Genomic DNA, 27,374 nt, shown 5'->3' with positions numbered 1-27,374 from the left:
CTATACTAATATGCTATGTCCTGTGGAATTTAGGCCCCATCAGTTTTGCTCACTGCACAGAACATTGCCTTATCAAATCTGCCTTAGATAATGTGTAACTTCACTCTAAATTATTTGATGTTTCATACATTCAATGACACCTCAAAGTAATAAATAAACACCAGTGATAGAATAATAACCCGAGAGCAGGGGTCTCAAACTCATTTTACCTGGGGGCTGCTGGAGGCAGAGTCTGGGTGAGGCTGGGCCACATCAGGAGTTCCACAAGAAAAGCGCTGATTAAACATTCAAATGTACTCAAATATCTTTATTTTTAACACCAAATAATAAATTAAATAAATAAATTTAAAAAACGAATAAAAAAATAAATAAATCAGTTATAAAATAATAATGAACGTACAGCAGATACAGACGAGTGAAGAAACCACACATTGACTGACTGACTGACTGACTGACTGACTGACTGACTGACTGACTGACTGACTAGAAAAGCGCTAATAAAACATTCCAATGTTCTCACATATCTTTATTTTTAACACAAATAATGAATTATCCATACATCCATCCATTTTGTATACCGCTTGTCCCCACGTGGGTCGCGGGCGTGCTGGAGCCTATCCCAGCAGTCATCGGGCAGTAGGCAGGGGACACCCTGAACCGGTTGCCAGCTGATCGCAGGGCACACAGAGACGAACAACCATCTGCTCTCGCAGTCACACCTAGGGGCAATTTGGAGTGCTCTATTGGCCTACCAAGCTCTCTTTTGGGATGTGGGAGGAAACCGGAGTGCCCGGAGAAAACCCACGCGGACACGGGGAGAACATGCAAACTCCACACAGGGAAGGTCGGAGGTGGAATCAAACCGCCACGCCTAACTGTGAGGCGGACGTGCTAACCAGTGCGTCACCGAGCCGCCAAATATTGAGTTAAATAAATAATTTTAAAAATGAATAAAACATCAATCAATCAATCAATCAATCAATCAATCAATCAATCAATCAATCAATCAATCAATCAATCAATCAATCAGTAATAAATAAATAAAATAATAATGATCATACAGCAGATATACACGACTGAAGAAATCACATATTGACTCACTGGCCGACCGAACGACCGGCCGACTGACTGAGAGAAAACTAATTATTTTATTCCGTTTCAAATGGCTATAATAACAGTTCTTTAACATTTAACTTTCTGAACATAAATGAAACATTGTACAGGAACTGTTCTGAACATGGCTTCTCTTGCCTACTTCTTGCTGCTAAAGACCTGGCAGCGCTTCTTCTAACATAGCCGAGCCACATTTGGCTTGACGGAGGAAGCAGTGGAGACCCTCGGTGAAATATTTCCTTAGCGGTGGTCTGGCCATGCATTGGAATTACTGTCAGCAACTCCTCCATCACTTCAAAATTGTCATCAACACCTCATACATATATTGCGAGCTGGGCAGTGTCTGTGATGTCTGTGGTCTCATCAAGAGCCATTGAATATACACTGAAGCATTTTGCTTTCTCACACAGTTGATCATAAATGTCACTTGACAGGTCAGAAATGCGCTCTGCCACGGTGTTGGCAGAAAGGCCTTTTTTTTTCTGTACAGACAATATGTGCAGCCTGTAATACGCACTTTTTGACAAATTCACCTGTCCGATGTCCCGCCCTCCAAAGCCATATACCTCACTGTGATTGGTTCATTCAGCTCCGCACACAGGTGTCATTCATATCAATCTTGTGGGCAGCACTAACTAGGGTCGAGAGAGTCGGAGTCAGTTTATTTCCCATTTGGGGAAGACCACATTGGAAAAGAGTTTGGGAGAGGTAAAAAAAAAAAAAGCACTTGACAATAGAACAATAGACAACCAATAAGCAGATGAATAGGCAATCAATAAATAGATACAATGGATAGAATAAAAAAGGACTATTTGCCTCCATGGTTGACGCGTTTATAAGAAAAGTACATATAACAAAACGCATACGAGTAAAGTGCAAAGTGCCCGCCACTGGCACCACTGGAGCATAATAAAATAAATGAAATAAAATAAAAAAGAATAATTAATTAATTGTGCAGCTTTAGTTTGTCCAAGCTGCGCACAGCACCAGGGAAAAAACTGTTTAGATGCCTAGAGGAAGAGCATTTTATTGCACGATACCGCCTGCCTGACGGGAGAAGGACAAAAATAGCAGAGGCAGGGTGAGTGGGGTCATTTATAATATCTGAGGCACAGGACACAGGCCTGGACCTGTAAATGATTTCAGGATCTGGAAGGTCAATACCAGTGGTCTTACAGGCAAGACGGACAATTCTTCTTATACATTTCTGATCGCGTTCAGTCAAATTTCCAAACCACAATGTAAGTGCAGAGATGAGAACTGTACCGATAACACAATATTTTTTTTTTCATAAAATCTGGCAGTTAGAAGTGAATTCCTTAAGTTTACGCAGAAAAAAAAGCCGTTGAAGAGATTTTTTAACAATGATGCTGGTGTTAAGATGCCAGCTGAGATGACTGGTGATAGTGACACCAAGAAATTTAAAATTACTCATCATCTTGACCTATTCACTATTAATAGTGAAAGGGAGATGGGACACCTTTTTCCTACGAAAGTCAAACACCATTTCCTTTGTTTTTGAGGCATTTAAAATTAAATTATTGTTCTCACTCCACTTGATTACGTTCTGTACCTCTACCCTAGTATGGACAGTTGCTCAAACATAGGCAATAGATAAAGCATATGACATGCATTGGTACATGTCTGGCCACATGTTGCAAATATGAGCTGCCCCTGGGGTAAAACCTATAGGGGATAAAATCTACAAATTGGCATTTAATGTATGTCTATGTATGTCCATGATCCATCTTATGCAGTTTTGGTTTTAAAATAAAAGACATTGGTTGTGATACATTAGATTGATGAAAATCAATTTTAGTGAAAGGCAGACAATTTGAAAGTGAGAGCACACGGTCGAGTGAGCGAGTGGGAAACTGTACCTAATGCAGATCAAAGTTCTGCAGTGATACTTCTGAGTAAAAAATAGAATAGAATAGAATGCCCTTTATTGTCATTTTTCAACTTAGTTGTACAACAAAATACAGAGAGCTCCTCCCTTCCTAGTGCAAAAATTAGAAAATTTAAAAAAGTATAAAAAGAAGTCTGAGAATAAAAGTGAAAGATCTTATTTACAGTATATTAGTCTAAGAATGAAGGTTAAAAATCTTATTTACAGTATGTTCAATGTGGGCATATGTATTAACATGTATGAGGTTTGTACAGAAAGTAAATAATGAATAGTTATTGCATGTAGTTTTTAAAGGAGTATCGATGTTGTATTATAGCTGGTGTTGTTTTCTCCCAGAGTTCAGAGCGGTGATGGCTCTTTGGAAGAAACTGTTTTTCAGTCTGGTAGTCCTTGTTCGAATGCCTCTGTAGCGCCTCCCAGAAGGCAAAAAAAAATATTAATGTGGATTAATTAAGGGGTTAAAATTGAGTTGTTGCAAATTTGCAATTTGAAAGTGAGAGCACACGGTCGAGTGAGCGAGTGGGAAACTGTTCCTAATGCAGATCAAAGTTCTGCAGTGATACTTCTGAGTAAAAAATAGAATAGAATAGAATAGAATGCCCTTTATTGTCATTTTTCAACTTAGTTGTACAACAAAATACAGAGAGCTGCTCCCTTCCTAGTGCAAAAATTAGAAAATTTAAAAAAGTATAAAAAGAAGTCTGAGAATAAAAGTGAAAGATCTTATTTACAGTATATTAGTCTAAGAATGAAGGTTAAAAATCTTATTTACAGTATGTTCAATGTGGGCATATGTATTAACATGTATGAGGTTTGTACAGAAAGTAAATAATGAATAGTTATTGCATGTAGTTTTTAAAGGAGTATCGATGTTGTATTATAGCTGGTGTTGTTTTCTCTCAGAGTTCAGCTCTTTGGAAGAAACTGTTTTTCAGTCTGGTAGTCCTTGTTCGAATGCCTCTGTAGCGCTTCCCAGAAGGCAAAAAAAAAAATATTAATGTGGATTAATTAAGGGGTTAAAATTGAGTTGTTGCAAATTTGCAAAGCCTGTCTAGAGAGGGATATACTCTATTATTCTCTTGACGGGGGCCACACCATGCAATGGCAACTGATTCGTATATTTGAATCACTGCAACGCCAGTGACCAAGACTTACCATTCATTAAATGTTATGTCAAAACCCGGCATGCTGCGAATATGCACTTTAGAGTGGAGGTTTTCACAATTCAGTTGATTGTGATTGTGAAAACGCAACGGAGGCCAGGCCAGGCCAGGCCAGGCCAGGTCAGGCCAGGCCAGGCCAGGCCAGGCCAGGCCAGGCCAGGCCAGGCCAGGCCAGGCCAGGCCAGGCCAGGCCAGGCCAAACAAGGCCTGTGATGTTATGCAAAGCCATTTTGGGACTTCTGGGAGATGGAAATGTCACTTTAATCTTATTGCAATAAAGTACTGTTGTGTTTAAATGACTCGGTAATACATCGAAATGCTCATATATCAGTGGTGTAGTAGAAAATACTTGTGTGTACTCTTAATTTTCATTTTTTTAAGAAATCCATAAAAAAGATGGCTGATTCTTAAGGAAAGGATTAGGGTCAGTGAAGAAAAAAACAAAAAACGTTGACAGGATTTATACTTTTTTTTCTCAGAATTCTGACTTTAATCTTGGAATTTTGACTTTAAAGGGAGGATATAATGGTTTATTTTTTACTAACTGACTTGCATTTCCTCTGAAGTCCACGTATAGGATACCACCTCCACCGCCTATACGAAAAGGAGGAGCTTTAAACGGCCACACTCAGCTGAAGCATTTAACACACAATATGATACAACACAGAGGTAAATCTGCAAACAAATCGGCCAGCGTAGTTTAATTTAAGGCAAGAACATAAAAATACGTCTTTAATCGTGTCTTGAATGCTTCTGCTGAGTCCAGAATAATTCAAGATTCAAAGCGTTTGTCATATTATCATTGAAAGCACTTTCTTCGTACAATGAAAGTCTTTCGCTGTTTGTTAGGATGCCAGTGAGAAAGATAGAATTGAAGAATAAACCATGAAATGAAATAGAATAAACAAAGTAAAATAAAATAAAATCTGCAAAAATCCACAAAATACAAAAAATATAAAAATACAACTATTTACATTTATACAGGTGAGGAGTGTGCAATCATGCGTTGCATTGCAAAATTTCATTCTTTTACTGTACTTACCTGATCCATGGTTATTACTTTATTAATTGTGACTAACAAACACAGGGATGCGACATTTTGCTTTAAATATGCTGATTGCTTAACTATTTATGAAGTAATACCTGTATATATTGACAGTTTAATACAAAAATAAATGAAAACTATTTGTCACGTCTCGTCCCCAACTGCTCCACTATGTGTCTGTTGTCTTGGTTTCTGTCTGTGTGCTCGCCCCTCCCCTCCTGTGTGCCCATGATCAGTGTGATTGTTCCCACCTGCCTCTCGTTACCTGTCGTGTATAAAAGTCCTGTCTGCCCCTCACTCCCTGTCGGATCATTGGTTGCTGTCGTTCGGGATTGTCGTACTGTCTTGATGCCGTCATGTCCTGCTGTGTTCTTGTTTCACGTCCCGGTCAGTCAGTCAAGTTATTGTTTGTTAAGTCATGTCAGTTTGCCTTTTGAGTTGCTTCAATAAACCCTGGTCCAAGCTGCACTTGGTCGTCCTGCTCCATGCTCCACCCGACCGTGACACTATTATACGGACTGCTAAGAAAGATTACCATAAATTACTGAATGACAACAGAAACAATGTACGAGGCATGTGGGGTATCCTCAACTCTATAATTAAAGATCAAAATGCTACACAAAGTATTTACCCCTCTTATTTTACTGAGAATGAAGAAGCACTTGACAATATGAATGAAATTGTTAGCAAGTTTAATGAGTACTTTGTGGACAATGGTCAGAAATTAGCTAGAGAACTCACAAGTACTAAAAGGAAGAGAAACTGTGCTTCTTTTAGATATAAATGAGTTATCAACATTGTTTCAAAATGTAAGTCTAAAAAAGTTCTACCCATTGTGATGAGACAACTGTGAAATGGGTTTTCGAGGGGATTGCGATGCCTTTAACATACATTTTCAATTTATCAATTATGTCTGGCAAATGGGCGGCACGGTATCGCACTGGTTAGCACGTCCGCCTCATAGTTCAGAAGGTGCGGGTTTGATTCCACCTCCAGCCCTCCCGTTTGCATGTTCTCCCTGTGCCTGCGTGGATTTTCTCGAGGCACTCCGGTTTTCTTCCCGCATCCCAAAAAAATTATTGTTAGGCCGATTGATTGACTCTCATAGGTGAGAGTGCGAGTGCGGCTGGTCATACGTCTCTGTGTGCCCTGCAATTGATTGGCAGCCACTTCAGGGTGTTCCCCACCTACTGCCCGATGACTGCTGGGATAGAGTCCAGCACACCCGCAACCCCTGTGGGGAGAAGCGTTACAGAAAATGGAGGGATGGATGGTGTCTGGCAAATTTCATCTTCAACTGAAAAAAGTAAAAGTAACTCCTCTTTACAAAAACTCTGATCTGCACCTATTTATAAACTATTGTGACATCTGCCTTCTCCCGCAGTTTTCATATATACTAGAACAATTATTTGATGCCATACTTGAGTCATTTACACAAAAATATAACATATGAACTGATTGCGAGTATGATTGTAGGAAAAATCAAGCTCAGTGGCCTAGTGGTAGAGTGTCCGCCCTGAGACTGGAAGGTTGTGGGTTCAAACCCCGGCCGGGTCATACCAAAGAGTATAAAAATGGGACCCAATGCCTCCCTGCTTGGCACTCAGCATTAAGGGTTGGAATTGGGGGGTTGGATCACCAAATGATTCCCGAGCGCGGCACCGCTGCTGCTCACTGCTCCCCTCTCCCCCAGGGGATGGATCAAAATCACACAGGGATGGGTTGAATGCAGAGGACAAATTTCATCACACCCAGATGTGTGTGTGACGATCATTGGGACTTTAACTTTTTAACTTTTAAAATCTATCAACTTCAATGGTAATAATTGACACAATTGAAGAAATAACTAATTCTATTGACAGTAACAAACACACTGCCTGAATATTCATTGATATTCTTTTCTAGTTTTTCCTTGTTTTTACGTTTTTTACTCCACTCGGATTCACTCACACGTCGCCTCATGAAACCACGTGTCGGGTCAGAAAACTCGGGGTTTTGGTTGAGATGCAGTCACATTTCCCATTACCTATCCGTGGTCTAATCTGGTGCTGGGGTTTGAGTTTTTCCTTACTTTTTTACGTTTTTTACTCCACTTTGGGGGGTTTACTTTTGTTGAAAGTCGCGGACCGTCAATCCTTGCCATTCCACGTCACTGTTCGGCTCTCGATCGTCGATCATTGGTCATGTAACTATGGCTGTGGATCAAGAGGTTTGTATGGCTTCGTGCACCATCTGCACCCTTCTCTTAGAGAGGTTGTCCCTGCTAGAGGGACGTGTCTGCCAGCTAGAGCAGAATAGTGCTATAACCGTAGATGTGGCAGACACAGATGCGGGCTGTAGTCAGCCCGCTACCCCAGTTAGCATTAGCCCCAAGTGGCTTGCTAACTGCGATGAGCCAGTTAAACCGCGAAGTCGTACTAAATCATCTCGGTCTACTGGCTCTCGCATCTTGGTCATAGGTGACTCCATCACCCGAAACATCACGCTTACAAATCCAGCCACAGTATTGTGTATCCCTGGAGCCAGAGCACCCGACATAGAAGCTAATCTTAGGGAGATGGCTTGCAATAGGTCTAGTCAACAGCTAAGTCCAACAACACTAGCTGCTCGGATATAATGATACACGTTGGCTCCAATGATGTTGGGATGAGACAATCAGAGATCACAAAGAAAAACATAGCGAGGACTTGTGATCTCGCCAGAAAGATGAGTTGGCATTGAGTATTTTTCTCTGACCCCCTGCCTGCGAGAGGCACTGACGAGAGGTTTAGTAGATTAGTCTCCCTTAATTGATGGATGGCTGGTTTCTGTAAGAAGCAGGGACTGTATTTTATAGATAACTGGTCCTCCTTCTGGGGCCGCCCCGACCTGCTGAGGAAGGACACCCTTCATCCTAACCGTGAAGGCGCCTTCACTCTTTCAAGGAATATAGGTTTCTGTGTGAGCCATTCATGACAGGTCACTTTAGAGCAGGCCGGCTCACAGGTGACTCGGCCACCTGTTAGGATGGGTTTGGAGTCTGTTAAGTTAAAGTTAACTAGCGCTAGGCTAGATTCCCAGCATGCACATAGCTTCTTGTGTAGAGTAGAGCGTCACAGTTTGAATAGTGCTAGAGTATACATTGACACACTTTCTACTGAGGGAGTAGACAAATCCAATCACTCCACTCTGACCAGTTTCGTTGATGGAACGGTGCCGGTTCCAGATAATATAAATTTTTTGCCGAATATTAACTCTCAAATTCCTATGGTTGTATCTACCCGCCACGCTAATAAACATTTTAGAGGTAATGTTGGGCCAAGACAACACAATCTTACTCATATTCCGTTTCAAAATCCTCCGATAGATACGAACCCTGATCTACCGATTAGACTCAAACTCGGTTTTATGAATATTAGATCACTTCATTCGAAAGCAGTACTCGTTAACGACCTCATCACAGAACATAATCTAAATATGTTTGGCCTAACGAACTGCTGCTGCTTAATGAGGCCTCGCCGAGTCCACAGCCCTGTTTAAAACATTTGAAGTTCTCACTGCCCGATCCGCTGCTTTACTGTCATTTTATCTTGCTGTTATTTACCGTCCACCCGGGGCTTACTCTGGCTTCCTGGATGAATTTTCAGAATTCGTGGCTGATCTAGTGACAAATGCGGATAGTATAATAATTATGGATGATTTCAATATCCACATGAATTTACCGTCAGAGCCACTTACTTCGGCATTTCAGACTTTAACTGATACGTTTGGTTTTACGCAAGCCATACAGGCAGCAACGCATACGAATGGAAATACCTTAGATCTGGTATTATCCCGAGGACTGGCAACCTCAAATATAACAGTACTGCAATACACTCCTGTTATGTCTGATCATTACTTAATAAAATTTGAAATTTTTGTTCTTTGTCAAAGCTAAGAGAGCAATCAGAATTACAGCAGCCGTAATATTAACTCCGTAGCTGCGACTGCGCTATCCGAGTTACTGCCGCCGTTAACTTTCATATTTCCCGCAAATATCGACTCTATTGATAATCTTACAAATGAATTCAATGCAACATTATTAAATGCCATCACCTCTGTAGCGCCACTACGTCGGAAAACTCGCCGTAGAATGCCTACTCCGTGGTTCACAGATGAAAAACGTACGCTTAAGCAATTATGTAGAAATCATGAGCGTTTAACCAAACTTGAGGTTTTCCATCAGGTATGGCGTGACAGCCTCCTGAAATATAAAGATGCGCTTATCTTAGCAAAAACTAATTATTTCTCGCAAGTTATTAATCTCAATAAAAACAATCCTAAATACTTATTTGATACAAAACTAACACTACGCCAGCCGACCTCCGATAGCTCCTTCCACTCAGCTGATGATTTCATGAAATTTTTCGCTCGAAAGATTGAATCCATTAGGGATGACCATTCCAATCGCTCAGTCGAAACCGCCGATTACCGGCGCGGACGATCATGCAATAACCCTCTCAAATTTTAAAAGCCTGTCCCTCGAAAGGCTTACACAATTGGTTAGTGCAGCTAAACAAACAACATGTTTACTCGACCGGCTTCCAGCCAAACTATTTAAAGAATTATTTCAAATTTTAGGACCGTCCATTTTAAATATAATTAATCTGTCTGTCTCCTCTGGTATAGTGCCAACAGCCTTTAAAACCGCTATCATTAAACTGATTCTTAAGCGACCAAATCTCGACCCGGACTGTCTCAGTAATTATCGGCCAGTTTCAAATCTCCCATTCATAGCAAAACTTCTTAAAAAAGTAGTAGCGCAGCAGCTTATTGATTACATGGTCGCCAATAATCGATATGAATCTTTTCAGTCTGGCTTTAGAGCTAATCATTCGACTGAGACAGCACTTGCTAAAGTGACGAATGATCTCCTCATAGCTATGGATTCAAACACTTCATCGGTATTGTTATTACTCGATCTTAATGCTGCCTTCGACACTGTAGACTTCGATATCTTATTAGAGCGCCTTAAAAGCTGTGCTGGTATTTCAGGTTCAGCTGGTTCTATTCCTATCTATCAGACAGGACACACCGAGTGGTCCATGGCAATGCGACCTCTGAGCTCTATAATGTTAAGTGTGGTGTCCCGCAGGGATCGGTACTCGGACCAATTCTATTTAATATTTATATGATTCCGCTTGGGGACATAATACGTAAAAATAATATTAGTTTTCAATGTTAAGCAGATGACACTCAATTATACTGTATATGCCGTTATTGATGACAGATCCGCGGGACTGTTGTAATCTTAAGGTGTGCCTTGCGGAGATTAATCAATGGATGTCTCTCAATTTCCTTCGTCTTAACCCAGATAAAACTGAGATATTGAGAATTGGTCCAACAGTGGTTTTCAGAAGTTTTCCTGAGCCCATTTGGTGATATCCTTTACACACTCATATCAGTTTTTAAGGCAGTGCCGTCTGATGGATCGTCTGAGGGATCGAAGGTCACGGTCATTCAGTCTTGGTTTCCGGCCATGGCGCTTATGTGCAGTGATTTCACCAGATTCTCTGAACCTTTTGATGATATTATGGACATATTATTATGGATATTATAGATGTTGAAAACCCTAAATTTCTTGCAATTTTGCTTTGAGAAATGTTGTTGTTCTGGTCCTACGACCATTCATTCATTTAGGGTTTCCTTTGGGTCATTTGCGGTGCGTTAGCGACATCTATTGGCCACTTTCGGTTTACATGTGAGTATATTTACGGTTCTCTTCTCTGGAAAGCGAGTTCAAGGAGACGACAAGGCAGTTGAAGCTAGCGGTTGGCTCAGCTCGGCGAGACAAGTTAAGTCTGCTCGAAAGCGTCACAGTTGTGATTCCCTACGAGGGCAATGTTGTTTTACAGCTTTCTGTTTTGCACATTTGGGTAAAATATAGGAGAGAAAAAAGCAGAGGATCGTACGGCATTCCCTTTGTTGTTCTCCTCACCTAGCTGTTTACGCATGCTGGATAGCTGAATTCCTTACACGTTTAGTGAGGCCAGTATAGTTGTTCTTAAACTGTTCAACTATTTTCTCACGCAGTTGTGGACTAAGTGTTGAACCTCGCCCCGTCCTTGCTTGTGAATGACTGAGCATGTTTGGGGAGGCTCCTTTTATACCCAATCATGGTACCCAATTAGCCTGATCACATGTGGCATGTTCCAAATAGGTGTTTGATGAGCTTTTCTCAGATTTCTCTGTATTTTTTGCCACCTTTCCCAACTTCTACTGGAAGTGTTGCAGCCATGAAATTCAAAGTTAATTATTATTTGGCAAAAAACAATTAAGTTTATCAGTTTGAACATTAAATATGTTCTCTTTGTAGTGTATTCAATTGAATAGGGGTTGAGAATGATTTTCAAATCGTTGTATTTTGGTTTTATTTACATTTTACACAATTTCTCAACTTCAACCGAATCCGGTTTGTACAAAGTGCTGCTGCAAGGCTGCTCTCACGGGCAAGAAAATTTGATCACATTACCCCAATATTAGCCAACTTACATTGACTTCTGGTACATTTAAGATGTGACTTCAAGGTTCTTCTATTAACCTATGAATCATTGCATGGCTTAGTGCCTTTATATCTCGTCGACCTAGTTGTTCCTTACGTTACGTCTCGTAACCTCCGCTTGCAAAATGCTAGTCTTTTAGTGACCCCGAGGGCCAAAAAAATGTCTGCAGGGTCTAGAGCAGTGGTTCTTAACCTGGGTTCGATCGAACCCTAGGGATTCGGTGAGTCGGTCTCAGGGGTTCGGCAGAGCCCCCACTGAGGAGGTCCGAACAAACCTGTTTTATCGTGTAGCTTCTGATTTGCCAGTATGTAATAATTTGTTGCGAGTTCATGCATTGTGCTGGTTTTGTTCTTTGAACAAGGTGATGTTCATGCACAGCTCATTTTGTGCATTAGTAAAAAAACATCCATGTCTTGAATTAAAAAAATAAATATTTTTCACTAACAAGGGGTTCGGTGAAGGCGCATATGAAACTAGTGGGGTCGGTACCTCCAAAAAGGTTAAGAACCACTGATCTAGAGCATTTTCTATTCGGGCTCCAGAGCTTGGGTGTCACCTAACCGGGAGGTGGTTAGGTGACACCCAAGCTAACAGGGGCTGTCTGGATTCTCGAGGACCAATCAAGAAGAGGGAACTGTAGCGGATTACCCCCCTCGAAGATACTTCCAGGACAATCGAGGGCACCTCCTGCAGTTCTTCGCTTTGTACTGGACATCCACTTTTTCTTTGATTTTTTTTTTTATATTATGTATTTTATGTGCCCTCTCTGCATCCATTGCAGCCTGGTGATCCTGAAAGGGGGATCCTCCCATCTATGGTCCCTTCTCACGGTTTCTCATTTTTCCCCTAGTAGGGTTTTTTTGAGTTTTTCCTTGCCCTCTTGGGAGCTTAAGATCAGGGGATGCTTTGAGAATAATTGTCAATTTGTTTTGTATATGTGAAGCCTTTTGAGACTGCTTGTGATTTAGGGCTATATAAATAAACTCGACTTGAAACTTGACCTGACTATCGCAATATTTCAGCCAATAAACTTGAACAATATGGTATTAGAGGAGTACTTTGAACTCGGTCGAAAGATATATAAGTAACAGCAGTATGTGAAAATGGGTCAATATACATCTTCAAGTTTAAAAAATGTCTGTGGTGTCCCGTAGGGACATAATATAGTATAGTATACAGTTTGGGGCCCAATACCATACTATAGTATAGTATATAGCCCCAAACCGTTCAATCTTTACATAAATAACCTACTATGTATATGAAAATGGGTCAATACACATCTTCTGTTCAATCTTTATCATCTTTTGAAGTTATTAAAAATGGTATTTGTCACTGATGATACAAATATGTTTTTCTCAAGTGAAAATTTAGAAGAACTTTTAAATTTGATGGATATGGAAATGAAAAAAAAACATGATTTGATTTTAATAAATTAACACTTAATTTCAGTAAAACCAAACTCATGATTTTTGGTAAACATTGCACACTAACTGATGTTCAAATACAAATAGATGGAACCATTATTGAAATAATACAAAACAATGAAATTTCTTGATGTAATTGTAGCTGAACATATAGATTGAAAAGATCATATTAAATACATTAAAAACAAACTGGCATAAAATATCTCTATCTTGTGTAAGGCAAAGTGTTTATAAACTATAATATATAGTTATTTGATATCACCATGTCTGAGCTATTGCTCAGAGACATATATATACTATACTATACAAGCTCAATTTTACAAATCACTTACTTACAGAAAAAGGCCATTAGAATTAGAAATGAATCTGATTATCTTGACCACAATCACAGATACTCAAGTTCAAGGACCTTGTAGATGATCAAACTGGTCAAATTATGTTCAAAGTGCAGCAAAACGTTTTGCTTAAAAACATTCAAAAGCATTTTCATCAATAATACAGTGGTTACAAAGGAATAATGAGGGTAACATTTCTGTACCCAAATAGAGGTTAACAATGAAAAGTTTTTGTCTTTCCGTTGCAATGGAATATTCCAATGGAATAGCATGATGACATTCAAAAACTAATTTAAATAATTGACACAGAATGAGTTACGAACACAATGAAATTAATTACTTAAAATGTGTTTGCTCTTTTTTACTGTACATGTGAAATGTTTTTACTTTGTTACAGGTAGTATCGTAATTTCTGGACTATAAACCGCACCTGATTATAAGCCGCATGAGCAAAAATTAGGGGAAAAGGCACCGTACTAAAAGCCGCATGTGCATGCGAGTTATTTACGGTTTATTTACGTACACAAAAAGCATTTTTAAAGTTTTTTTTAAATGTTAACATTTCTTTCCAAACACTGCCTGTGACCCGGCAGTAATACCGCAGCAACACGGAAGTAACACAGCACTAATAGGGCTGGATAAAAAAAAAAAAAAACATACCGATAAAAGTCACTGAGACGCAGCGGTAACAAAGTCGGAACACGGTAGCACAGCACTAACAGGGCTGGTTAAAAAAAAATACCAGTAAAAGTCGCTGAGAGCCGTCTTCATCTTCCTCCTAAGCACTGAAACCATCCAAGTCTTCCTCCTCAGTGTCGGATTGGAATAGCGTCAGATGTACTTTGCCACACACTTTCTCAGTCTCTCTTTCATTGTCGCTTTTATGTATTTCTTCTAGCATTTTCCATGATGAGGGTCTGTTCATGCTAATTTTATTCATGCACAAAGCGCTAAATTAAATTAAACTAGCGAGTTACACATATAGCTCCAGAGTAGACATGACTGGGAAATAAAGAAAGAAAAGAGTAAGATGTCATCAACAATTACCCAGTGCCCCCTAGTGACCAAAAGAGACCTCTACAGTGTATGACCAGCTGTAGTTCCTACGTTAAGAGCCAAATCGACTGCCTTTAACTTAAAAGCGGCATCATATGCATTTCTTTTGTCCCCCATAATGAGGGTTTGTGGATAAAAGCTTCCTTTCTTCAGTAATGTCCGTCTTGATCTCGTTCTGTCTCTTCTTTGTGTCAATTATACGGCACTATTTGCCTGGCGGATGGGCATGCGATCAAAACACCACTCTTCTCCCCCGTGATCATGTCACATATCCCTCCGCTCAACAAAGCCGTGCCGCACAACAGCGGTCCACAGCCTTTTTACAAGTGTATAAGTAATCAAGTCATCGCAAAAATCATGAAAAATCCATAGATACGCTGCACCGGACAACAAGCCGCAGGGTTCAAAACTTGGGCAAAAAGTAGCGGCTTATAGTCCGGAAATTACGGTAGCTAAAAATGTTAAATTTCAAATTGGATAGAGAGTGGGACTAAAGTCCTACTTCTTTCCAATCCTTTTCAGGTGTGTAAACTTGCACCTCTGATCCTTATGTGCTGTATATTGTATTTTGTTTGTACCTAGTCTCGTGCAAAGTCATAATTTACATGACTTTACTTTGATTTATTAATTTATTGTTTGAAAGAAATAAATTCAGTCATTCATTCAATGTGAGAGATAACCCAGATTACGTCCATGGCAGTCATTCATAAATGAGCATGCCTGCATGCACACATCCATTTCTGTGTGTACACTTGAATGACACACGTGTGTGGCAGGTATGCCAGTGCTCTATTGGTTCTCCAGAAGAATGACACTGTGGGGCACCATCTCCTTCAACCTGGCTGTCTTCATCAACCTCATCATCGCCTTCTTCTACCCATATGATTCAGGACAAGGTGCCATTGAGTATTCTCAGTTGATGTGTCATGTCCTGTTTGTATAGCCAGAAGCTTATCTCCTCCCCCTTCTCCACCCTACCAGCTGGAGCCATTGATGACTCTCTGCTATTGATGCTGTTCTGGGTTCTGACCGGGCTGTCCATGCTGGCCTTGCTCTCTCAGCGCTATGGCCTCCAGCCGCTGACTTTAGCGCTCATCCTGAGGTCTATCTACCACCTGGGTATCGGGAACACACTCATCCTTCTAGGCACGCTCAATGTAAGACCACCCAAATCATGTCTGATAAAAGACTGCAAAATGTCTAATGTGCCTAATCTGACCATATACAGTCCCCTCCAAAGACAAGGTAATTTCCTTTGTTGTTTTGTTTACCAAAGACATTTAGGTTTCAGATTAAAAGATGAATGAGACAAAAATTTAGAAGTCCAGCTTTTAATTAATGGCATTCACATCCAGTTATGTTAAACTGATCACAGAGCACCTTTTGTTTGAACCCACCCACTTTTAGAGTGAGTGAAAGTATTGGAATATGCGACTTTTTCAAGTTGCTCAGGTGTTGGCGTTTAGATTATTCTTAAAAAATTTAGTTTTTTTACTTCGAGTTTTACCTATGAGAAGTGCATTTGCTGTTTAAGAGTATTTCACTCCCAACCAGACTCTTGCTCCACCCATCAGTAAAATTTGAAAACGCCCCTCAAAGGGGACGATGCCTGGAGGACCATTGGATGGGCAGGGAGGAGAGGGTTGTACTGGCTGCGATTGACAGCAGCAGGTGATCTAATTAATATATGTATATACTTTGACAAACTATACCAAATAAACTAACCAAAGCCATGCTAATTAATCACTCACCTGAAAATCAATATAAAGATGTTTTGAAACGCTACTATTCCAACTCCAACTCGCTACGGAGGTGTGTACAAAACTGAGCCACTTGTATACCGTCAATAAATACAAACACTAGATGGCTTATGGGTGCTATGAGCCAATATGAAGTGACCTCATCAGAGGGTGGCCATCTCTTACAGGGCTGCTAGATCACTCATAATCTTACAGTCAATGGAGCACGGACTTTGAAATAACTGGAAATTGCTTAACTCTTCCAAATACTCACCCAATTTTCAAACGGCTTGGTTTGTCAAATAAACGTCAGAAATGTAGTTTAAAAAAAAAATTACTATTCAAGTATTAAAGGGATATTAAACCGAGGATGGTTCACTTTTCACTAACTACCTCTATTTTTTCATCAGGAAAATGAAATTTATTTTATCCATTCATTTTGGAGGAATAATGAAACAAAGAATACCTTAAAACGCACACTTTTAATGAGGAATAGGGCCACGCACCTCTTCCCTCCATGTCTTGGTTGATGACGTCATGGTAGGAAGCGATCACAATTTCCCCATTGTAAATCATTGTAGACCATTGCTTAAAATGTCCAAAATCAGTTGTCAAGTGGTACCAAAATTTGCATGGACATCTGTACTTATGACTACTTCAACATATCACAAGGATTAGCCTCTCAGTGGCTGATTTAAAAGAAATGGGTAGCCTCTCCGGAGCTGAAGTACCCTGTCACGTCTATTTCCTTTCTCCAGTCACCAACATAAGCAAACATGACGCGTTCCGAGTGGCTTAATATATGCAGAATTGTACATATATGTACATGTTGTTACATAGTCAATTAAAATTGGTAAGGGTTCATTTGATTTACATTTACCCTAAGTCCACGTATGGGGTACAAACTGTGCTGCCTATCCAAACAGCCACACTCAGCTGAAGGGTCGACCTCTTCTCTGGAAGTCTGGTACTCCCAAATTTACCAACAAAACGACCTGCGGGCGTTGCGAGAAGATCCGGGTATAGGCTCCTGGCTGAGTCAGGCTTCTGGTTGCAATGCTTGAGCACTTTATTTGTTGCCTGGATTATTTTGAAGTGATGATTTGGTGCGTTGTCATAGCCTGGAAATCCAGTCATCGCTGTACCAACGACTGAGTCTGGTCATAATCAATCATATTTCTGAGGCGAGGTAAACCTGAGCAAACAGACAATAAAACGGACCAAGTTGTGAAAAGCAGACATGACGTCAAAAAAATGAATGCTTACAGTTCTGTCAGCTGCTGCGTTTTTAATGAATACCGTAATTTTCGGACTATAAGTCGTGGTTTTTTTCATAATTTGGGTGGGTGGGCGACTTATACTCAGGAGCGACTTATATATGTTTTTTTCCCACAAATTTTACTTGATCATTAACACATCACTTACTTAAAACTATAGTTGACCACTTCACATGTTATTTTTAGTATAGTTGATCACTTCACATGCTTTTATATCTTTATCTTGAACATATTCAAAACATAAAAAATAGAGAAAGAATCAAATAAAGCAATTAACACTTTAAAGCGCCATATCCAAGTCCACTGTCTGCTGTATGCACACTTGCTCCATTTTTGCTCCTCTTATATTTATTATGTTATTTGTTTATTTATTATTTATTCATCACTCTTATTTATTCATTGTTTGTGCCTTCTTGTTTTTTTTTTTGGTGCTGTTTACTAGTATGCATATTGTATACTATGTCTTGTCACCGTGGGATAGTGGAAACGTAATTTCGATCTCTTTGTGTCTTGGCATATGAAGAAATTGACAGTAAAGCAGACTTTGACTTTGATGAAACAACCAAATAAACTAAACAAAAATACTACATCTGAAAAAAAAACAATATTTTCAGACGAAACTGGATGAGGGCGCTCTAAATGGGAAGGGCTTAAGAAAAATGGCACCAAAAAGAAACTCATATTTTGCAGGTAACAAACTTCAAGTTGTAAAATATGCAACCGAAAACAGTAATCGAGCAGCAGAAAGAAAGTTTGAAGACCCGTGATGTACCAAAGCATTACTGTAATTTGAATTTCAAGTGACGTCAGTGGCGCGGCACGGCACGGCGCGGCGGTTTTTTACATAAAGAACAAACGTACCCACGTACGTACTACCGGCAACATTAGCGGCTTTGTTTCTAAGTGACAGGGAGGACGCAGAGATTGAAGGAATGAAGGATTTGGAGTGACAAAGAAGGTTTGAAAAACTATTATGGCTTTTACGGACGCCCGGTCCTACTCTACTGAGCTCTCGTTCACCTCCGTGGATCGAAGTCGGGGGCCGGAGTTCGGCGGGGTGGCTGTCCACGGACGGTGGATGGGGCTCGGACATGGCTTTTACGCACGCCCGGTCCTATTGTATGGAGCTCTCTTCCACATCGGTGGCTGGAAGTCCACGCCGCCACACGCTTGGAAGTTTGTTTTGTTAAATAAAGAGCCGTTTACCAAACCTACGTCTTTCCTTGTACTTTGTTAACGCTACAATCTAGTTATATACTAGATCTGTGGAATAACGACGATGCTGACGTCAGGACGCACGCGCGGACGAGGAATTTGATCAATGGATTTAATGATTTAAAGTGCACAGATGGTTTGATAATATTGCTTATATAATAGTTATTTGAAATATAATTTATATATCGTTATAAGGGCCTGTGGGATATTTTGAACTGCAAGCGCCGTCAGCCGCGCGCACCAATTGTTGACAAAGAACAATCGATGGATTTAATGAATTGGAGTGACACCGATGGTTTTATAAACGTGTTATTTATGTAATAGTTCTCTTTAATAACTCTATATGTTACGTCAGGCCCATTCTCAGCTCTTCGTTTGTGTTTGTCACGTTAGCATACCTATCGTTTAGCCTGTTGTTGCTATCGTATCGAACGATCGATGGAATTAATAAATTGGAGTGACACAGATGGTTTTATAAACATGTTATTTATGTAATAGTTGTCTTTAATAACTCTATGTGTTACGTCAGGCCCGTTCTCAGCTCTTTGTTTGTGTTTGTCAGGTTAGCATACCTATCGTTTAGCCTGTTGTTGCTATCGTTTAGCCTGTTGTTGCTCGTTCATGACTGTTCTTGGTGTGGGATTTTGTCGAATAAATTGCCCCCCAAAATGCGACTTATACTCCGGAGCGACATATATGTTTTTTTTTTTTCACTTTTTGGGGCATTTTATGACTGGTGCGACTTATACTCCGGAGCGACTTATAGTCCGAAAATTACGGTATGTGTTTCTGTCATCTCTCCTGTGCGTCATTTCGAACAAGGATGGATTTCAGTCGCTGAAGAGTGACATTTTGCACAAAGGACATGTCACAGCGAATAAAGGATTTTAATTGGATGCCTCAATTTAAACCTGAGCCCAGCAGCTGTTGAGGGAGAGCTTTCTAGACCCACTTCCTTAGTGCATGTGGCTTGCTAGGCTAGCATTGTCATTGTGAATGTATTGTCATGGCAGTGACATGGCCGCTGTCTTTATTTTAGCTGCTCAACAAGGTGGTGTTTGTGGTGAGCTTTGTGGGAAACAATGGAACATTCATCATGGGCTACAAGGCCATGGTGATGGACATGGAGTTCCTGTACCATCTGGGTTATGTCCTCACCTCCACATTGGGCCTCTTTGTGCACGAACTATTCTACAGCATTCTGGTATGTAGCTCATGAGCTCTGCTGAAATGCGAAGGCATGCTGCTACTAACAACCATGTCCACATTTTCAGCTCTTTGACCTGATTTACCGTGAAGAGACGCTGTTCAATGTGATCAAAAGCGTGACACGCAACGGACGGTCCATCCTATTGACTGCGCTGCTTGCCCTCATCCTTGTCTACCTGTTCTCCATTGTGGGTTTTCTGTGCCTCAAGGAGGACTTCATAATGGAGGTCGACCCGCTGCCACAGCTTGTTCCAGGTAATACCACTATGGTTACTCCCAAGATGTTATACATCGAATCTTGCTAGACAATACTACCTGAGTGTTTGTTTTTTCAGCTCCTCAGCAGAGAAACACTGCACAGGACTTCCTCAAGTCATGTTCCACAGATGGCATCCACTGTATGGTGGAGGAGGACGGTGTGGCTGAGAGTAAAGACAATGGTATGCATTCACTGTTGGTTCATGGTGCTTCAAAGGAGGGCTGGATTTAAGATTTTTGGGCCGAAATCACGATTTCAGACAACGCATTTTCAAGCTCTACAAAGCTGTGATTTTATTTGAAAAGCCTCCTACCCCATGGTCATTCATCAATGAAATGGCACTATAGAGTAGATGCACCACATTAAACAGTGCCACATTGTTTTAAAAATTAAAAGGCGCATCACATCTATGTCCCATTGTCACCTATACTGCCGAAAGTGTTAGCAGCTGCTTGCTAATGCTACAGTTGTTTTAGGCCAGTGGTTCTTAATCTGGGTTCGATCAAACCCTCGGGGTTCGGTGAGTCGGTCTCAGGGGTTTGGCAGAGCCTCCTCTGCGGAGGCCCAAACACACCCGATTTATTGTGTATATTCATGTTGACGCATATCTAAACTGGTCTCACAAAGGCAACAGCAGAAGTCACACTGATTCGCAGTAGTGTAATTTGTTGTGAGTTCAGGCATTGTGTTGGTTTTGTTCTTTGAACTCTGTTTATGCACGGCTCATTTTGTGCACTAGTAAAACATCTATGTATTCAATTTGAAAAAAAATAAAATAAAATTTCACTAAAGAGGGGTTCGGTGAATGCGCATATGAAACTGGTGGGGTTCGGTACTTCCAACAAGGTTAAGAACCACAGTTTTAGGCGCTAAGATAGCTTGCGGTTCAGCAACACAAACTATATTGATGAACAGTCCCCTTTCACCCCTTCTTTTTTGGCTAATTATTTCAATAATTGTCAGTCATACTTTGACACCATGCTCCCTCCCCCAAATATACATGACATACCTTAAACACTGTTACAATTGACCTCTCGTGGAAGCCCTGCCCCCACATCAGTTAGCTCTTTTGGGTCTATATAGTAGCTTTTAATAACAACAAAGCTTTGCAGTAGAGCTTGTAGAGCTAAATATTACACAGCGCATGCACACTTTGCCTGATGACATCACACGTAACTACGGGATTACCTACAAACCAGGATACATCACACCTCCTCCCCCTTACATCAAAAGTAGACCTCCCCCTTTTACGACATTATAGTATTTTCATTTACAATACACATACTTCAACAAAACAAACACTTTTCCAGTTCCCCGACCATTGGACTAGGTTCTGCTATTGGTACCATCTCCTCTTATTTTAACCCAGAACAACAGTGGGATTGACTGAATGCTCCACTGGTAAGGATTCTAATAGAGTTGAGGTAAAAATTTGTCATTGTTTTTGTCGCATTCCATAGTCACAGACTCTTAGAAGTTGGTCCACATGGCGGCGCCACACACAATCAGATGTCTGAACTGTATATGAGCCAAGTCCAGTGTGGGCAATAATAGTAGCAGGAATCCTCTTAGTTATGCCTTGATAATTCCCAACAAGCACTGTGTCTTTTGCATGAATATCCCATTGCAATATTTGTTTCTTTTGACTTTCCTCAACAATGTCTATCACCTGTGGTGGTTAAAGAAGCTCCAACTTCATCTGCAGTGCTCTGTTCAAAATAAGGCTGACACCCTTTGTAGTTGAATATGTAGTTCGGTATTTTTGACACTCATATAAGTGTGTTTGTGTGTGTGTGCGTGCGTGCGTGCGTGCGTGCGTGCGTGCGTGCGTGCGTGCGTGCGTGCTGTATATGAATGAGTCGTAATTTGTTCACTTTTCACGAATAGGTATGGCATATCGAGTTTTGATTTATAATTTTGCCAACTCAGATAAGATGTGTGATGTCACCAGTACTGCCTTTTGTTCTTTGTGCTCGTCCTCTGACAGCTTATGGGTTAAACTGCAGTTGAGGCAAAACCTGCCTAATACTAAGAAATCCCGCTTCCTTCTAACGTATGGAGGGGCAGAGGTGACACTTAAGTCACGTACGTGCAAGTCACAAGCATCTATTGAGTCGTAATCTGCAGGTCTCAAGTAATTCCTAAAATATTGTGGAAAATAAATCAAGCAAGTCGAGTCAGCACCAAACTTCAAGCAAGTCGTAAGTCAAGCCATGCAGTCTTGCTCAGTCATAACAAATGTCGGAGAAAATATGAAAGAATTCAAAGAGAATATTTAAGAATATTAAACAAATTTACTTATCATAACACCAACCAGTATATTTACACCTTGCAAAGATAAACAACAACTAAGATTGTGATTGACTGAATTTATTTAGATTTTATACTCAACATAACTCTTTTTTTTCTAACCAAATGTCGAGTTTTTGTTAACCATGCAAACGACATATAATACATTCAACTCGATTGGAGAAAAAATTGAACCTTTTAGAGAAGAAAAGTAAAACTTTTAATTGAATGACTCATTAATGGGCAAATAGAGAATTTAAGTTAATCATCATTAATCACCAGCTCAGTGGTCTTGTGGTATAAGTGTCCGCCCTGAGACTGGGAGGTCGTGGGTTTGATCCCCGGCCGAGTCATACCAAAAAGACAATGAAAAAAAATGGAACCTGATGCCTCCCTGCTTGACACTCAGCATTAAGGGTTGGATTGGGGATGCTGCGAGGAACTGCGCCCCACAGTCATTACTAATGCGCAATGTATACTGAGGACGACCACTCATCATGGTTATGTCACGCTCACGCCTGCCCGTCAGTCACCCGGTAAACCTCGCCTGTCACATGCTCACAGCCACACCCCGCCAATCAGCTCAATCACCCACACCTGCCGGCTGCTCCTTAACCTCCCTACTTAAACCCTGCTACAAGCCACTTCCTTGTCAGTATGTCCCATGATGCTACCTTTTTGCTCACTGCAGTCTACCCGTCTGACTCCTGTTGCCGACCTGTTCCATTCGCTGACCCGTCTCGTCTTGCCTGCTGCCCGCCCTGACCAACTGCCCGTTACCGACCACGCTCTGCTCGCCACCCGTTCTGACTCTCTGCCTGTCCCCGACTACGATCACCACAAGCGCCCCGCCCTGCCACGGCTTGTTTTGCTGCTCTCTCTGTCAGGTCAGCTCCTGCTCCCGGCTTCCCGGCGTGCCGTGGAGCGCGTTCCTCCATGCAGCTGTGATGCCCGATCACCGGTCACGACGCGGAACGAGCATCCACTCGCTCCTGCTCGAGCTCTAGCACACCACTTCCCCTTCCCTTGCATTCAATAAAGTCTGTTACTCTGCACTTGGCTGTCCTGCCCTGCCTGTCACAGTACAGACTGACCAACATGCAACCAGCGAGTGACCAAACCACATTGTACTGAAGGCAGCAGGCTCTTGGCCGAGATTCAAATCCCTGGTGGAGGTGAACCAGTGCCAGCAACAGCTCGAGCTGCAGCAGCAACAGCTTGAGCAACATCGGAAGGAGGTGGCACAGGTTCTGGGAGCCCTCTGCGCCCTGCCCACGGGCAACCTGCAAGCTTCCACTGTCCCACCTGCCGAGTCATCAACGAAACGGCCTCAGCAGTTCCTAGGCTTCACGAATTTTTATTGGCGCTTCATTCCTTCACCGCTCAGGCCTTCAAGGAACTTAAGACGAGGCTCACGTCTGCCCCTATCCTCAGGATGCCCAACCCTGAGCGACAGTTCATTGTCGAGGTAGATGCCTCCGGCATGGGAGTCGGAGCGGTGCTGTCACAGCGAAGTTCTTCTGCGCTTTCTTTTCCCACCGCCTGTCGGCCTCTGAACATAACTACAACATCGGCAACCGGGAACTTCTTGCCATGAAAATGGCCCTGGAGGAGTGGAGGCACTGGCTGGATAGCGCGACGACCCCGTTCATCGTATGGACCGACCACCACAACCTAGAGTGCCTTAGGGCCTTTTCGCCCGCCAGGCCCGGTGGTCACTGTTCTTCGATCGATTCAACTTCACTTTATCATACCACGCAGGCTCTCGCAATGCCAAGGCCGATGCTCCTGCCAAAGTCTGTGGCTGTTGCTGCCGTTACCTGGCGCATCGAGGATCAGGTGAAAGCGGCAACACAGAACCAGCCCAATCCTAGCACCTGCCCAGAGGGCCGATTGTTTGTGCCCGACCACCTCCGCCCAACTCCCACCTTGCCTGTCGTCCGGGAGCAGTGCGAGTGGAATTCCTGACGGCCCAATGTTTTTGGTGGGCCACCATAAAGGACATCCGGGAGTACGTCAGAGCCTGCAATCGATGCAACACCTCCAATTGACCCCCGACCGGACTCCTCCAAACTCTGTGTCTCGCTATCGGATGGCAACATGGTAATCCTCACGGTTGTGGACCATTTCAGTAAAATGGCACGGTTCATCACTCTCCCCAAGCTGCCCACGGCCAAGCAGACTGCCCAGATCCTCCTCCGGGAGGTTTTCCGCTATCACGGCTTCCCAAGGGACATCGTCTCTGACCGGGGCCCACAATTCACTGCCGTCTTCTGAGTCAAGTTCTGCCGCCTCCTGGGAGCCACGACCAGATGCACGTCGGGGTCCACCCGCAGTCCAACGGATAGGCTAAGCGCCTCAACCACGAGCTCGGTAAATCCCTCCAATCCATTTCCAATGCACGTCATCAAGTAATCCGAAGTGGGCCCAACAACTCCCATGAGCCTCTCTCCATTTCACTTCGTTTCGGATAACAGCCGCCTTTCTTCGAGGAACAGGAGCTGCCACCAAGCATCGGCCCCACCGCTGGCCAACTCCGCCTCCCGCGATTGATGCAAGTGCATCCCACATTCCACGTTTTGCGGGTACAGCCCCTTCGTAATAGCCCACTGGTACCAGCGCCTGCTCCGCCGCCTCCCCGGCTCATCAATGGGGACCCGGCTTACACGGTCCGCACCCTACTCCAGTCATGGCGCTGCGGCCAGGGCCTCCAGTACCTTGTGAAAGTGGGAAGGTTACCACAATTCTGCCCGCTCCTCGGTGCCAACTCGGTGGATCTTGGATCCAGAGCTCATCTCTGATTTTCACTGCTGGCCCCTGGAACAGCCCGCTGGTCAGCGGGGATGCCCGAGGGGACCCGCGAGGAGTGTGGCGCCCGACTGCGCACCACCACCACCGTCTGTCTCTCAGTCTTCCATTTCAAGGCCTGCGGCGTCACCATTCCCGGCCTAAGGAAATAGAGACATTCGCATTTTCAAACTTGAACTATAATATAATTGCAGCGACAATCGCCACTGCACACACCTCTAAAATCGTAAAGAAATTTATGTCGCCATTTGTAAGTGAGACATTAGTTCCTGTTTCAGGGCTTGAGGACTCATCCCCCTTATCCTTTCCATTCCAATGAAACGTGACACTTCTTCAGATTACGGGAACTCCTAATAAAATGTCATGTAATCAAACAGCCATGACAAAACTGAAGAACTCGAGTTTGTATGTTGTTTGTGTTGTGTTTCATGTCTGATTATGTTCTGAAAAGTGCGTTGCTGAGATTGTTAGAATGTTGCTCACTCTAACGTCTTTGCAAGAACCACACGTGAGACAGTTTGGCCATTTTACACTTGCAAGCGGAGATGCCATCAGCACCTTGTGTGGTACAGATTTGCTTGAAAGCAGTCTGACTTAAGCCTCTTGCAATAGCATATTTATTGAGAGAAAACAGGGTGGTCAAGTTTGGTGGTCACCTCGGCAACTGGTGCAGAGGGTCTTAGCTCTTTATTTTACAAGGTTGTGGAAACAGAAACCAGTAATTTAATTAATAATTTGGAAAGTTTCAACAACTGAATGTGGAAACTTTCCAGAGTTAAGGAAAGGTGAAAGGTTTAAACAAAGTTAATAATTCTAGTCTACATTCCAACATAATCATACGATCAAAATAATTTGTCAACCCTAACAGAGATTACATAATTGGAATTAGTTATAGTTTTGAATTTAAATAATAATTACTCACAGTAAAATAAGATTAAATAAGTATTTAAGATAAGATAAAACTGTATTGATCCCAAAACGGAGAAATGTGTTCTTTCAGCAGCCCACCATAAGAAAAAGAATGAAAAGAAACTAATAAAATAATAAACTCGAATACACCATCGAGAGAAACTATATACGTACATGAAAGAATTTACAGATTCTATTCGGGCTCCAGAGCTTTGGAATGCCTTACCAATGTATATTAGAACAGCTACCTCACTTGAAACATTTAAGACACGTTTAAAGACACATTTTTTTGATAAGGCCTTTAATTAACCTGTAGTGGCCGATTCGGCTGGAGTTTGTTTTCGCTCCCTCTCCCCATACTCCCTCCCCCCACCCCTCCCCGGCTGGGGAGGTGGTTAGGTGGCACCCAAGCTGACAGCGGCTATCTGGATTCTCGTGGACCAGTTCAGGATGAGGGAACTGCAGTTAACCCTCCTCGAAGACACTGCCAGGACAATCGAGGGCATCTCCGGATGCTCTTCGCTTTGACTTGGACATCCACTTTTTCATTGATTTTCATATTATCTACTTTATGTGCCTTCTCTGCATTCATTGCAGCCTGGTGATCCTGAAAGGGGGATCCTTCCATCTGCGGTCCCTTCTCAAGGTTTCTCATTTTCCCCTGGTAGTTTTTTTTTAGGTTTTCCTTGCCCTTTTGGGAGCTTAAGATCAGGGGACGCTTTGAGAATAATTGCCAATTTTTTGTCTGTGTGAAGCCCTTTGAGACTGCTTGTGATTTAGGGCTATACAAATAAACTTGACTCGACTCGACTTGACTTGACTTGACTTGACTTGACTTGACTTGACTAGATATCCATGACAAGAATTTTTGTACACAGCATACACAATATGCATTTATAAGTAGAGGTATGACTTTGGTTAGGTTTCAAAGACATATTATACACAGATTATAATTTCAAAATACAATATAACTGGTATACATGGTATATAGATGCTGTGCATCTGGAGCAGCTAGCGTGCTATCGAGCGGACCGGGCCATTGTAAAGGGGGGAAAATCGCGAGGAGGAGGAATCTGTGTCTACATCCATGACGAATGGTGCCG

The 27,374-nt window shown here is 42.0% G+C and overlaps 1 protein-coding gene across 1 annotated transcript in view; it reads left to right on the top strand.

Annotated features, from left to right (window-relative positions):
* The window catches only part of itpr3 (inositol 1,4,5-trisphosphate receptor, type 3), a 459,677-nt gene that overhangs the window by 379,500 nt on the left and 52,803 nt on the right, over window positions 1-27,374 (top strand). Inside the window, exons 50-54 of the mRNA XM_049754123.2 lie at window positions 15,343-15,462; window positions 15,548-15,723; window positions 19,837-20,001; window positions 20,072-20,261; window positions 20,342-20,446. Coding sequence (XP_049610080.1) covers window positions 15,343-15,462; window positions 15,548-15,723; window positions 19,837-20,001; window positions 20,072-20,261; window positions 20,342-20,446 — 756 coding nt within the window. The remainder of the gene's footprint in view (window positions 1-15,342; window positions 15,463-15,547; window positions 15,724-19,836; window positions 20,002-20,071; window positions 20,262-20,341; window positions 20,447-27,374) is intronic.

The sequence above is a fragment of the Syngnathus scovelli genome, chromosome 2 (assembly GCF_024217435.2).
Source record: "Syngnathus scovelli strain Florida chromosome 2, RoL_Ssco_1.2, whole genome shotgun sequence".
In the NCBI taxonomy this organism is placed as follows: Eukaryota; Metazoa; Chordata; class Actinopteri; order Syngnathiformes; family Syngnathidae; genus Syngnathus; species Syngnathus scovelli.
Note: the sequence above shows the minus strand (reverse complement) of the source record. Positions and strands in the feature narration are given on the sequence as shown.